The sequence below is a fragment of the Hylobates moloch genome, unplaced genomic scaffold (assembly GCF_009828535.3).
Source record: "Hylobates moloch isolate HMO894 unplaced genomic scaffold, HMol_V3 SCAFFOLD_2, whole genome shotgun sequence".
NCBI lineage: Eukaryota > Metazoa > Chordata > Mammalia > Primates > Hylobatidae > Hylobates > Hylobates moloch.
Genome location: NW_026652277.1, coordinates 43,957,005 through 43,969,746, shown reverse-complemented (window position 1 = coordinate 43,969,746; position 12,742 = coordinate 43,957,005). Strand labels below are relative to the sequence as shown.

Here is a 12,742-nt window from a genome sequence, read left to right as displayed (position 1 = left end):
TTGTATGTATACACACACACTTGCAAGCTACACCAGAGTTAAGAGGACACAAGTATGTCAGATTAAAAATCCATCTGAATTTCTTTTCAAGTCTAATAAGATTTGTCGGTAAGAAGAGAGAATAATTAATGAATGTTTTATAGGTCTAGTGCCATAATACTCTGCAAGGTGTAGGTACATGATTTTCTCTCCGTCTGGATTTATGTTTCTTCCAGAATCTTCTTTCATAGTTTTTCCTTGGAAATGGTCTGGACACGTAACTGAAGTAGAAACACTGTTGCAGCAGTGTCTGACTTGCCACTTTTCCTTTTCTGTCATTCTGTGATTAGGAGTCTCCAGGAGCTTTTAGATTACCCCGGGGAGGATGTGGAGGAGACTTTCTGCCTCAACTTCACGGTAAGAATTTCCACAGTTTACTTAGGATTGTGGCTGTCTCTCTTACCATCTTTAGAGTGATAATTAACATTAGTTCTTCTTCAAGTCATAGAAAAAAGTCAGAGACTTCTTTGAATCAAATTATTTTAGTCGTAGTGTCTTGAGTGTTATAGGGGTTCAGTGAGTGTGTTGAATAAATGAATGAATGATTAATCTGTGCACTTAGGAAAATTATTGAAGAAATGATCCTTCCTACTCTTGACACATATTCTTGAGTTCGTGTCATTTTCTCCTTGATTGCGTTTATTGGCAACTCCATGTCCTAAAACAAAAGATGTTTTTTAACGTGCTAATGTTTTCTGACTCAAGTTCTGATTATTCTCCCACTAATTTTCTGTAATAGTCATGAAACTACATTTGTTCCTAAAGCCTCTCTCAGTCATTTGAGTTCTAGAAAGATGAATCATCAACAAAATTGAAATATTTCTTTTTTCCACCTTAAATATAGATCTGCCGAGAAAGCTATGGAGTGATCGAACAGAAGAAGCTGATACCTGGGGGAGATAATGTGACTGTGTGCAAGGATAACAGGTTAGTCCTGACCTTGGACTGTTGCAGATGCTGCTACTTCATATTTCTGCAGTTTTACATTTAAGACCAAAATAAAAATTACCTTTTAATATTAATACCTTCTTCAGAGGAGGTAAGGTGATAGGGCAAGAATTTACAGATTTTAAATAATTTTTAAAGCAGAGCAAGCACCAGGCCTAGGTTCAGGAGGTGACTGTTTTAGTTCTAGAGCTGCATCTTTTTGGCTTTGACTCTGAGCAAGTTACATAAACTGGTTTCAGTTTTCTCATCTGCCAAATGGGGATTATAATCACTGTCCTCTCTACTTCATGGGATGGTTGTGAGAATGAAATGAGATCATTTACAGGAAAATACTTTGAAATGAATGGACTCCCAGCATCTAGCACAGAGTTTCTAGTATCTAACAGAGTGCCTGGCACAAAAATACTCAAAAAATATGTGTCGAATAAATGAATTTTATAAAGGTGCTTACTATCGCTGCTATTTTACTGCTGAATGATTTGTCATAGAGGTTTTAAATTAAGTTATTCTCTCTGGATCATAACAAATTCAGGTACATTTGACTTTTCAGGATGATTCATAATCTCTGAGTTAACTCTTTAGAGGAGAGAAGATACTCAATTTTGCTTACTTTTATATTAAATTATGCTAATCTGCATGAAATCAATTTACTTTATAAACACTGAGTGCCCACTGTGTGCCAGCCATATTGCTGGGTATAGAGGGTGAATAACTTCTATCCTTAGAAGCTTGGGATTAGTTTAGAAGGGTCAATGTATGGAATAATTGCGATAGAATCCAGTGTATGTGATAGAAGTTGTAGCCTAGGTGCCACGGTACTAGGGTAAGAGGCTACAACACTTCTATCAGACATTAAAGAATGCAAGTTGGAGGAAACATTTTAGGCACCAGATGAGTCGGAACTCTCCAGTTTGACACATGGTAGAGAATGTTGGGTAGTTGTGGAGTGGGGACTGGTGTATGGATGAAGGGAGACTGTAGTAGCATCAGAGTGGAGGTTATCAAGGCCTTGAACGGTGCTTGGAGTAGAACATGGTTGGTTTCTATTTTAGAAAGATTACTTTGGGGGTCATGTGGAAATAGACCATGTGCAGGGATACCCATTAGGAGGCTTTTGAGGTAGCTCAAGTAAAGGATGTTGACAGCCAGAATGCAGTCAGTGGGAAGCAGAGTTGGTTAAATAACCAAATAGGAGCTAGTGTCTGATTATATATGGATGGTATGAGAGAGGCATATATTAATAATAATGCTGAGGTTTCTAATTCAAACACTAATAGGAAACAGAGTCTATAAAGCAGGTTCAAGGGAAAGTTCTGTTTTGAATATATTGATTTTGATATGTCTTTGTGATACCCAGGTGATTGTGTTTAGAGCAGAAAATTTATATATCTCAATAAAGAAGTCTTATATGAATATTTTTTAATTAGTTATGTGAGCCTCAATCACTATTAAATTTGAGGTCGCTTACAGCAAGAATCAACAAGAAAGAAGTGGTGAAATGAAAAACAAGGACAAGGAAAATGTAATTTCTTAGAGGAGCTATGTAAGAATAAAATGCAGACTTTTGAGGATTTGAGCATAATTTGCACACAGGCTAGCATTGAAACTACTTGGCTTAAGGAAAGAGCAGGTAGGGGGTGGGAAAGGTGAGAGAATGACAGTCTTTCTTTGGAAGCCTTTAGAGAGGAAAGCAAGGTTTCATTTAAGCTATGAAAAAAAGATACAGATGTGGAGAAACTAGATGCTGTTTGTACGCATGCAGGAAAATTAAGTAAAACTCACTCTGGACTTTTATTGGCTTCTTCCTCTAAATAATTGGGAAGATGCAATTGGAGATCCTATTAAATTCACTCTGTCCAAGTGATCTATCTTGATTTTCTTCCATAATCTTTCCTTTTGAAAATAGGAATGGGCTGGATGCAGGGGCTCATGCCTGTAATCCCAGAACTTTGGGAGGCCAAGGTGGGTGAATTGCTTGAGCTCAGAAGTTCAAGACCAGCGTGGGCAAGATAGCAAAACCAAGTCTCTACAAAAAAGTACAAAACAAAAAAAAAAATTAGCCAGGTGTGTGGCAATGCACATCTGTAGTTCCAGCTACTCAGGAGGCTAAGGTGGGAGGATCACTTGAGCTTGGAAAGTGGAGGCTGTAGTGAGCCATGATCATGCCTCTACACTCCAGCCTGGACGACAAAGCAAGACCTCATCTCCCCCTGGCAAAAAAAAAAAAAAAAAAAAAAAAAAAAAGAAAAATATTGACAGACTTCTTCTATCCTTGACTACTTTTTTTTTTTTTTTCCGAGACAGAGTCTCACTCTGTCTCCAAGGCTGGAGTGCAGTGGTGCAATCTCGGCTCACTGCAACCTTCACCTCCTGGATTCAAGCGATTCTTCTGCCTCGGCCTCCCGCATAACCAGGATTACAGGCATGTACCACCATGCCCGGCTAATTTTTATATTTTTAGTAGAGACGGGGTTTTGCCATGTTCGCCAGGCTGGTCTCGAACTCCTGACCTGAGCTGATCTGCCCGCCTCGGCCTCCCAAGGTGCTGGGATTACAGGCATGAGCCACCGCTCCTGGCCCATCCTTGACATTTTAACAAACAACTTGAAGCTAGTATGATCTCATACAGCATTCAGTAACCATTTTTTTTTTTTTTTTTTTTTTTTCATGTAAACCTTCCGGACTATCCAAGAAGCCTTAGCTTTGGCGAAAGTGAGCTATAGTATCAGAGTTGAGTGAAATGATGCAGAAGCCACCCAGACACCCAACAAAAATGGCTTCAGTTGATGGAATTATCTTGGCTCTAGAAACCTAATGTAGAGGCTAGTCTTGATTCAAGTAAGAATGGTGCAATCAAAACCCTTGATAAGAATCTTTTGGGGCTAAAAGCATTTTCCTTTATCTATATAACATTGGTACTTTTGTTAACAGTAAATAATTTATTTTCAGGATGTTTATTTCCTTAATAAGAACAGGCTTTTTATTCCATATAGTCAGATAATGTTTTTAGAATTGGGAAATTTATGGCAGATCATAAAGCAGATTTGTTGGCCCAGCTGATTTCTCTTCCCTCCTGGTTTTGGGGATTGCTTTATAACATTGTAGATGCGTGTAAGTATGTATGTAGATACATACATAGCCTTTAGTCTTTCAAACAATGTCTTAGCTTTTGCATTAAGTTTCAAACAAGATAATGTGTGCATCATTTGTTAGAAGCTAACAATGGGATAGGCAAGCATCCTGAGGAAGGGGAACATTCAGAGTGTCCTCATCCTCTGGTGAGTCATCATAGTGCTCTGTGAGTATGATACAGTGGCTGGGGAAATGAATGACCTAGTGCAGGAATAGGCAATTGGCAATGTAGTCTGCAATTGAGGCAGTGGCCAGAAATTATTACTCCTTTTCATATCTTTGTGAAGTTATTTCTCTTAGCATATTTTTTGTCTCTGTCTTTTTTGTTCTCTTTCTGAGTCTGAATTTTTCTCTCTTTCTGTTTCTGCATTTCTCTCTCCCTGTGACTCTCACTGTCTTTCTCCTTATTCAACAGACATTTATTTGAATCAACAATTGAATTGACTCAACAGTTGTGGGAGAGACTGCAGGAATAGTAAAATATAACACAGTTCGTTTAGGGTGATAAGCTGTTCTCAGATGCAACCATAAATGGAATATGAAGACTAAATTGGGTGGTTGAATCTGAAGGCGTTCAGAGAAGTCAGCTTGGACAGATGCATCTGGGAGGACAAATATGGGATAGAGCTAAGTTTGGAAGCCTACTAAGATTTGGATACTAGAAAGTAGAGAAGAGGATATAAACATGAAAGGTGCTCTGTAAAGTGATGGAAAAATCTGAGTTGTCGTTTCAGACAGAGAAATTTTGATTGCATTATACTGCGTTCAAGATATACGAAACAGCTTTGTACTAGGTAGAAATTTAGATTTTGGTTTTTCAGAGTACTCATTGAGTACACTGTGAACTCATCCATGCTGCTTTAGGCACTGATGTACATGTCTGTGTCACTCAGTGACAGGCAGGAGACCCTGTTGCTGTCACAGTTACTTGTTTGTCTTTGGGCCGCTGTAAAAAAGTACGATAAACTGGATGGCTTATAAACAACACAAATGTATTTGTCACATTCTGGAGGCTGGAAGTCCAAGATTAGGCTGCCAGCATGGTTACGTTCTGGCGAGGGCCTTCTTCCACGTTGCAGACTGCTGACTTCTCGTTGTATCCTAGCATGGTGGAGAGCAGCGATGGGAAGCAAGCTCTCATGACTCTTATAAGGACACCAGTCCCATTCATGGTTACTGCTGTACTCTTTACTATAGCTGTTTTGGTTAGGGACCACCAGAAAAAGACATGAATGAATTTTTTTCTTTTCATTTTATGCTGCACAAAATAGAAATCTTACCAACAAAGTACATTGAGGTCCTGGTAAGAAAGGCTGTATGAAGTTATAAAAGATTGATCATTATAGTCATTATTTCCTTGGCTATATGCCATAATGTAGTCATTGGCAGTCCTAAATTATATGACTAAGAAAATGAAAGAGCTATAAGAAGAATACTTACTGGACTTTTAACTTAGGCAGTTGTATTCACAGATACTTCTGGCATTGAGGCTGTTTTTGTTAACAGTAAGATATTTGCTGGCATTGCTGCCTCAGGGGAAAATGCCAGAGGAATACCAATTCTGTATTCATAATTTATTCCATTTCATTTGGTTTTAAAATGCTTTCTATCCTTGGACAGAACCTACACAGTCAAATGAGTTGTAGGCATCCAGGTAAAAGAACATCTGTGGCTGATTACTGGTGGCTGCATCATAGACAAATCTTGCCACCAGCTGGTAGTCACATCTGGATAATACTACATCACATGACTACTCATGGTTAAGCATTTCTTATGGTCTATAACATGGTGTTATAACCATTAGTGAAAAACCCATATATCATTCTAGATTCCCTAAAATTTACCTTAATTTGATGCAATCAAATTAAATGCAATTGCTGTCTTCCCATTTCCCCATATTAAAAAAGAAACAGATGACACACACACATGGGGCTGGTGGGGCAGTGGGGGGCAGAGAGTAGAGTAAAAAGATCACATAGTGAGAAATGCCAAACTTAAGGTCAGTGCTTCAAAGGGCATCTAGATTCCCTAGTGAGAACCTGAGAATAAAACTCATGTATGACAAACACTTCTTGCTCCTTAAGATCTACTTCAGGACCGCTGGCAGACTTCAGTTGATCTTTCAGGATAGTTTCTGAGGGATGCAGTCTTTAAGATCTGCATTGTATTTGCACTGGACTATTATAGGAACAGCAGAATTAAAATGCCAGTAACACTTCTTGAGTGCTTACCATGCGTCAGACACTATTTGAAATATTTTACATGTAAGGCTCCCCCCATTTACTGATGAGGAAACTGAGGCACAGACAGGCATAAGTCTCTTGTTTAAGGTTACACAGCTAGAAGTCCAGGATTCCAAACCAGAGCCAGGATTCAAAGCCAGGTGGTTTGAGTTAGACTGCGCTCCATGGGCATCAGCATATGGCCTCTCAAGGGCTAAGGCTGGAGCTCAAGAGTTCCCATCGTCCTTTCCCCCAGGAAGAAAAATGACTTTGAAGACTTTGCTTTTTTTCGTTTCAGGCTGACTAGGTAATGTTTTTAAAAAGCAAAATTGGAATAGTTAAAAACATAACGAATATACATATGAAATGGAATGTCTGAATATTTAAACTTAGGTGAAGACAATGCTTATATTTAAAATGCTATTTCAGAGTCCTCATGAATGCCGTTAATTGTGACTGCATGGTCTGCTATGTGAATGTGTATTTTTCTGTTTCTTCACTGTTGAATATTTGGCTTGTTTGTGTGTTCTTTTTTATTCCTCTTTTTTCTCTTTCCCCCCACCACCATTTTTAATAAGACTGTATCAAGTATCCTTTGTGTATAAAGGATTTTGTGCCTTTAAAATTGCTTTTTAATGATAAGGTCTCAGGGGTGAAATGGAATTAAAATGTATAACATTTGAATTTGTTGGTAGATATTTTTGATAAATTGATTTTGCTAATGAATTATACTCCCTTATATGTCATTATCACCATTTCACCCAGTCCTTAGAAACATGGTGTGTGTTCTTTAAAAAAAAAAAAAGTTGCATTTCTTTCACACATAGGCTACTTTACATACTCTACACAGTATTGATCTATTTTACTGCTGTTTACATCTAAAATATTTGTTTAAAAAATGAATTAACTAGAAGGTGGTGGTTGCACAGCATTGTGAATGTACAAAATGCCACTGAATTGTTCCCTTTAAAATGATTAATTTTATGTTATGCGAATTTCACCTCAATAAAAAGTGTGTACGTGTGTGTATATGTGTAAATGTGTCTATGTGTATGCATTGAGTGTACATTCTCAGGCAGAGAGAGCTGCCATGCCATTTTTCACAGTAAGCATCGGCATGCCAGTTTTCTGTGTAATACTCAGAGAGTTGGTTGAGTGTGTGTTGCATGCTGCCTTTCTTTCTGCCAGTTATTTTGTGCTTTGTTGACTAATTTTGGCCTATAATAGGTTAAAATGGTTTATGAATGATAGTGTTTGACCTACCTTGAAGCAAGGGTATCCTGCTAGATGTTAACATGCAGGTTTTAGGGTTGCCAGAGAAACTATCAAATAAGCAGTCCGGGAAACAATATAAAGATTAGCCCAGTTAGGAAATGGCAGAAATCGCTTGACGTCACAAACATTCCTGTATCCTTAGAGAAGTGGCCAACAATTCTCTAAGCTAGAAAACCCCATAGCTAAAGTCTTATCATAAACAAAAGAAAGATTGCTGGCCAGAGCACATAGCTAGGAACACTTGTCTCTAGACCCTGCCAGAGCCCCGGCTCACCTAGTGCTGCAGGTTCCGGAACACGCAGCACTAGGTGAGTTCTTTCTGCCTCAGGCAGGGTTTGCAGTCTTTCCTCTTTTTAGAGACTCTGCTGATGTCCTTTATGTATTTCTCTAGTAGGACTTAATAATTTTCATATGATTCATAGGAACTCTTCATTATGTTTATGACTATTAACCCTTTGCCATCCATATTTATTGTAGGTTTTATCCTCTGTTTTTGGTTTTGAAAATGTAGAGTGTCTTTGACTCTGTGATTTCTTAATTTTTGTGTTGTCATGTGTGTTATTTCTTTTGGTCTTATATCACTCTAATCCTAGCCATTCCCTGTCCAGTAATTGATATTTAATATATTTTCTTCAATTAGTCTGTAGTCTGAGGTAAAAATCTAAATTGTTTCCAAATTGCTAAAGGTTTTCTTAGCTGTTCTTAAGGTGAACATTATGGTAATTATATTAGGTTCCAGATCCAGTTTGAGTTTTGATTAGAATTGTGATAAAAGTTAATTTGGGAAGAACTGACATTTTTGTGATATTCAATCTTACTATCCAAAGGCTTATGTTATGTTGATTTGTTTTTTATTTTTACATAGGTTATACACATTTCTTATTAGAGGTTTTATAAATGTTTTGATTGCTTATTTTTACTGTGAGAGCCTTTCACATATATTTTGATCATTATTAGTGCCTATAAATGGTTATTGGTTTTTGTGTATTTATCTGATAACTGGTCAATTCATCAAACTTATTAAATTGAATTGTTTTCCAGTTGATTCTCTTGGGTTTTCTATACGTAAAAAACATTTCCCAATACTTAACCTCTTAGTTGTGTTTCAATCATTTTTGCTTTTTACTGGACCCAGAAAAATAGTAAAATGATAGTCTCTCTCATTCCTGGATATAAGAAATGAATATTAAATTTTATTAGATTTTTTCTCTATTAAGATAATCATATAATTAAGATAATCAGAACTTCATGTGTAATGTATTATTCTGATTTTCTCTTTTGGTTGGCCTGAGCATAAGGAAGATTAACATTACCTTAAGGTTGTTTGTACTCAACAATCTGTTGTTATTTGCAGCAGGTCAGTGCTGCCTTCCATTCCCTAGGATAAAGCAATATAATTTTGCTTCTTTGTAATTTTAACCCTTCAGGGAAAAGGAAGCAAATGGCATCTGATTTTTTAATTTTTTTGGCGTCCAGTTTTTAAAAAAAACTTTCTGCTTCATTCAGAATGAAGCAAACATAAAGTTGAAATAGCCTTTTTTATCCTTTCTGGGAGATGATAAAAACCTGATATTATATTGAGGAAAACAAAACAAGATAGTTTATTTAATTTCCTGCATTTCTGAATTAAAGGCCACATTCTTCTTTCATAATAAGGAATCATAAACATAGGGAGGGATGTAGTGATGTCCCTTTCTCCCATTTTGTAACAGGAGAGAAGGAGGATTGAATTTCCAATCACTGTCTTTATCTTTCATGTAATAATAATAGCTGAGAATTATTCAGCACTTACCATGGTTTGGACGCTATTCTATAGGCTTTATATGTATTAATCCATTTGCTCTTCATAGTAACCCATGAGGAAGGGACTATTCCTATTCCCTTTTGTAGATGAGGAGAAACTGAACACTGAGAGTATTAGCTGAGTTGCCTAAGGTACATTACTAATAGGAGGCAGAGCTGGGATTTGAATACAGGCAGTCACAGTACCGAGTCTTTTATATATATTTTTTGAAAATACTGTTTTATTAACACCACAGTGATAAACAACTTTAAGCTTATGTTTCTTTATAGATCACTGGCTCACACATAATTCAAAACCCACACAGAAGCTAAGAGCCTTTACATTAAATATATTCTTCCTAAAAATCCTTACTGTATGCATCTGTCCTCAAGCAGTAAAATTTGATTATGCACCATTTTATAATTAATATGTCACATTTACATAGCAAAATAATGAAGGCACAGCTAATACAAGCAAACTTAAACCCTTTCTACTTCTGAGCTGGGGGTAGGGGCACACACTTGGATTGGTTCTTCAAGTATATATATTTTCCAAACATTAGCTTCAGTGAAGAGTTCTGATGATTTTCACAGCTACACCCTAAAAGCTACATGACAGAAAGACGTCACAAGGCTCAAAGTACGTAACACTGGATACACATGCTTTACAGAATTTGCTACATTCTACATCTCTTCAAGTAAATTAATATTTCTAAAACGCTAGGTAAAGTGATTTAATACTTAAACATATTTGGGGTATTTTTTACGTCTTTGTAAATAGACACTACTAAGAAAACACAAACATGAGATTGTAACTGATGAATACATATGTTGACAGTATTTTACAGGTTTTACACCCTCCTTCTTGGAACCATGTTGTTTCTCTAAATTCAAATACTCAAAACATTTTTCAGAACTTGAAATGGCAGTTTTCCTGGCCTTATTAACAGTAGTGTCATGATCTCCATTGCAGTCTTCCTCAGTGCCATCAATCTCCTGTGAAGTGTAAAGCTGACGTCTGCGTTACAAAAGCAAAGTCTCAGAGATGACGTTTTTCTTGGGTTCTGCCTTCTCTGCACTGCGAAATGTCATGAGTAAAGAAATTTAAGAATTAAGCACTGAGAACGTGTTCATTCATGGCTTGGGTGTTCCATGTGTAGCGTATGCTGTGTGATGAATGGGTTTCAAAGTGACGTTCTTTACTTCGCATCTACTGACACCCTTTGTAAACCTCAATCCTCAGAGAAGAGACCATGAAAACATAATTTTGGGTTTAATTCGGTTTTCTTTAACACTTTTTGATATATTTATTATGTTCAAAATGAAAGTCAAATTTGAATCGAGCTGGCCAGGATCTAATTGCTTCACTTTAGTCTATTTTAGGAATGTCAGAATAAATTCACATTGTATTTTGGTCAAAAACCTGAGCCTTTTTAAGTCCACCAATATTCTGGGAAAAACAAAACCAGGCTTTTTTCTTCGTGGGCTTTCTCTTCATCCATCTCTGCCCCCCTTACTTCTTGGCGTCATCAGGCATCTCGGCGTGGGCATCGTCATGTTTGGCCCCCGCGGCAGCCTCTGCCGCAGCAGCCTCCTCCTCCTCCTCCTCCTCTTCCCCCTCCTCCTCGTCATCCTCGTACTCCTCTTCCTCCTCCTCCTCCCCCTCCAAGGTCCATGCACACCCCTCCATCTCGCCGGTGAGCTCTTGGATCTTGGCGAGTAGGGGCTTATAGATGTCATTATACTTTTTTTCCAGAGCCTGAAATTCCTTATCAAATTTGGCTTCTATCTTATCGCATCGCTTCTGCAGCTTTTTGAGGGCCAGGACTCGGCATTTCACCGAGTTAGGCAGGCTCTCGATAAAGTCATTTTTTGGCTTTGGGGCATTCTCTGCAGGGGTCTGGGGCTCCTCAGCCATCTGACCAGCCGCGCTGTCAGGGTCACCAGCCGCGCTGTCACAGTCTCCACCCTGCGCACCGCCTTCCGCCATTACCTCCTCCGCCGCTGCCTCCGCCGCTGCCGCCGCCTGGCTAGGCTCCGCAGGCCCCTGGTTTTCCGAGTCGGCCATGTTAGAGGAGAAGCCGCAGAGGTCTAGGAGGGCTCCCGCAGAGGCCCTGCACCCGAGCTGGTCCAGAGAGATCTTGTGGATGCGGCAAGTGGCGGTGACGCGCGGCCGCGGGGATGACGTCGACCGCGACCCCGCCTCCTGCTTTCGCGGCACTTGACTGGCTTCCCACTATCAGCTGACGGCCGTGCACTCATACTGCACCAGATTCGTCCTGCTGCTACCCTGACATCTTCTGGGCCCTCAACACCCGCCTTTTGGACAGACACCCTGTTCCCAGCGCACCCCTGTACCCACCCCCTGTAGAGCTGGGCAGAGAGTATCAGTGGTTGCCCGAGGTGCTTCAGGAACTGCATAGATAGCCTCAGACCGTTTTCCGTGTGCTCCTCACCCCCATCCGGGCCCTTCTACAAATGCCAGTGCATATGTCTTCGCTTTCCTCTGCATCTGTCTCCATAGCTGGCGTTTGATCACCTCTTAGATTCCTCCACATTCCTCTCCATGCAGTGGAGGAACGGGCAAGCTGGCTCCATTCCACCCCTTTGGGGACCTGGGGTGCATGTGTGTGGATAGGGCAGCTTGCATATCCAAGCTCTGTACCTGTGTGTCCACCCAACACCCCCTTGGCCCTTCCACACACCTAGCGGCACATATCCTGGTGGCAAGGTCGTCTCTCAGCAGGATGCCCCTGGAAGCAGTTTTGGAGCCATTTGGGTAGGAAATCTCAGAGCTCCCGGTGTCCTGGTGTGTGTTCTAGAAGATCCTACAGAATCTTTGGCCTGTGGGAAGGACTAAAGCTTGAGGAGGGCTAAAAAAAAAGCAAGTCTCTCTAAAGCATGGGGCCCAGGGCCAAGGCCCCCTCTTATCTTGGTTAAAGCATGTGCCATCTATCCTACCCCACTCACGCTCACATTCGTCTTCCGGGTCTTCCCCCAACACCGTCTGCTTCCCTGCCTTCCCCACTATCTGTTTTCACACCTTTCCACACCACGTCTTCTCCCTCCCTCCTGCCCCTCCCCCGCACTGTCTTATGCCCCACCTTCTGCCCATCTTCTTCCCCGCCTTCTTCCCCACTCACTGCCTTCTTCCTCACCTTCCCCCCCCCCCGCACTGTCCTTTTCCCCACCCTCCTCACCCTCTTCTTCCCCCACCCTCCTCACCCTCTTCTTCCCCACTCACTGCCTTCTTCCTCACCTCCCCACCCCCGCGCTTTTTCCTCTCTCTCCTTACCCTCTTCTTTCTCACCCTTTTCACCCTCTTCTTCCCCATCCTCCTCACC

At 40.1% G+C, this 12,742-nt stretch overlaps 2 protein-coding genes across 6 annotated transcripts in view; one reads left to right on the top strand and one right to left on the bottom strand.

Moving 5' to 3' along the window:
- HERC3 (HECT and RLD domain containing E3 ubiquitin protein ligase 3) overlaps positions 1 to 12,742 on the top strand; it is a 143,218-nt gene that overhangs the window by 96,733 nt on the left and 33,743 nt on the right. For all 5 annotated transcript variants that reach the window (XM_058432943.1, XM_032140652.2, XM_058432949.1 and 2 more), the window contains 2 exons: positions 330 to 396; positions 884 to 966. In XM_058432943.1, the coding sequence (XP_058288926.1) occupies positions 330 to 396; positions 884 to 966 (150 nt within the window). The remainder of the gene's footprint in view (positions 1 to 329; positions 397 to 883; positions 967 to 12,742) is intronic.
- On the bottom strand, positions 10,566 to 11,955 carry NAP1L5 (nucleosome assembly protein 1 like 5). Its single transcript, XM_032141645.2, has one exon. The coding sequence runs from the start codon at positions 11,464 to 11,466 to the stop codon at positions 10,912 to 10,914; it is 555 nt and encodes a 184-aa protein (XP_031997536.1). The 5' UTR covers positions 11,467 to 11,955; the 3' UTR covers positions 10,566 to 10,911.

What these genes read in the sequence shown, in the direction of transcription:
- NAP1L5 (XM_032141645.2), bottom strand. Translation starts at nt 11,466, where the DNA reads ATGGCCGACTCGGAAAACCAGGGGCCTGCGGAGCCTAGCCAGGCGGCG.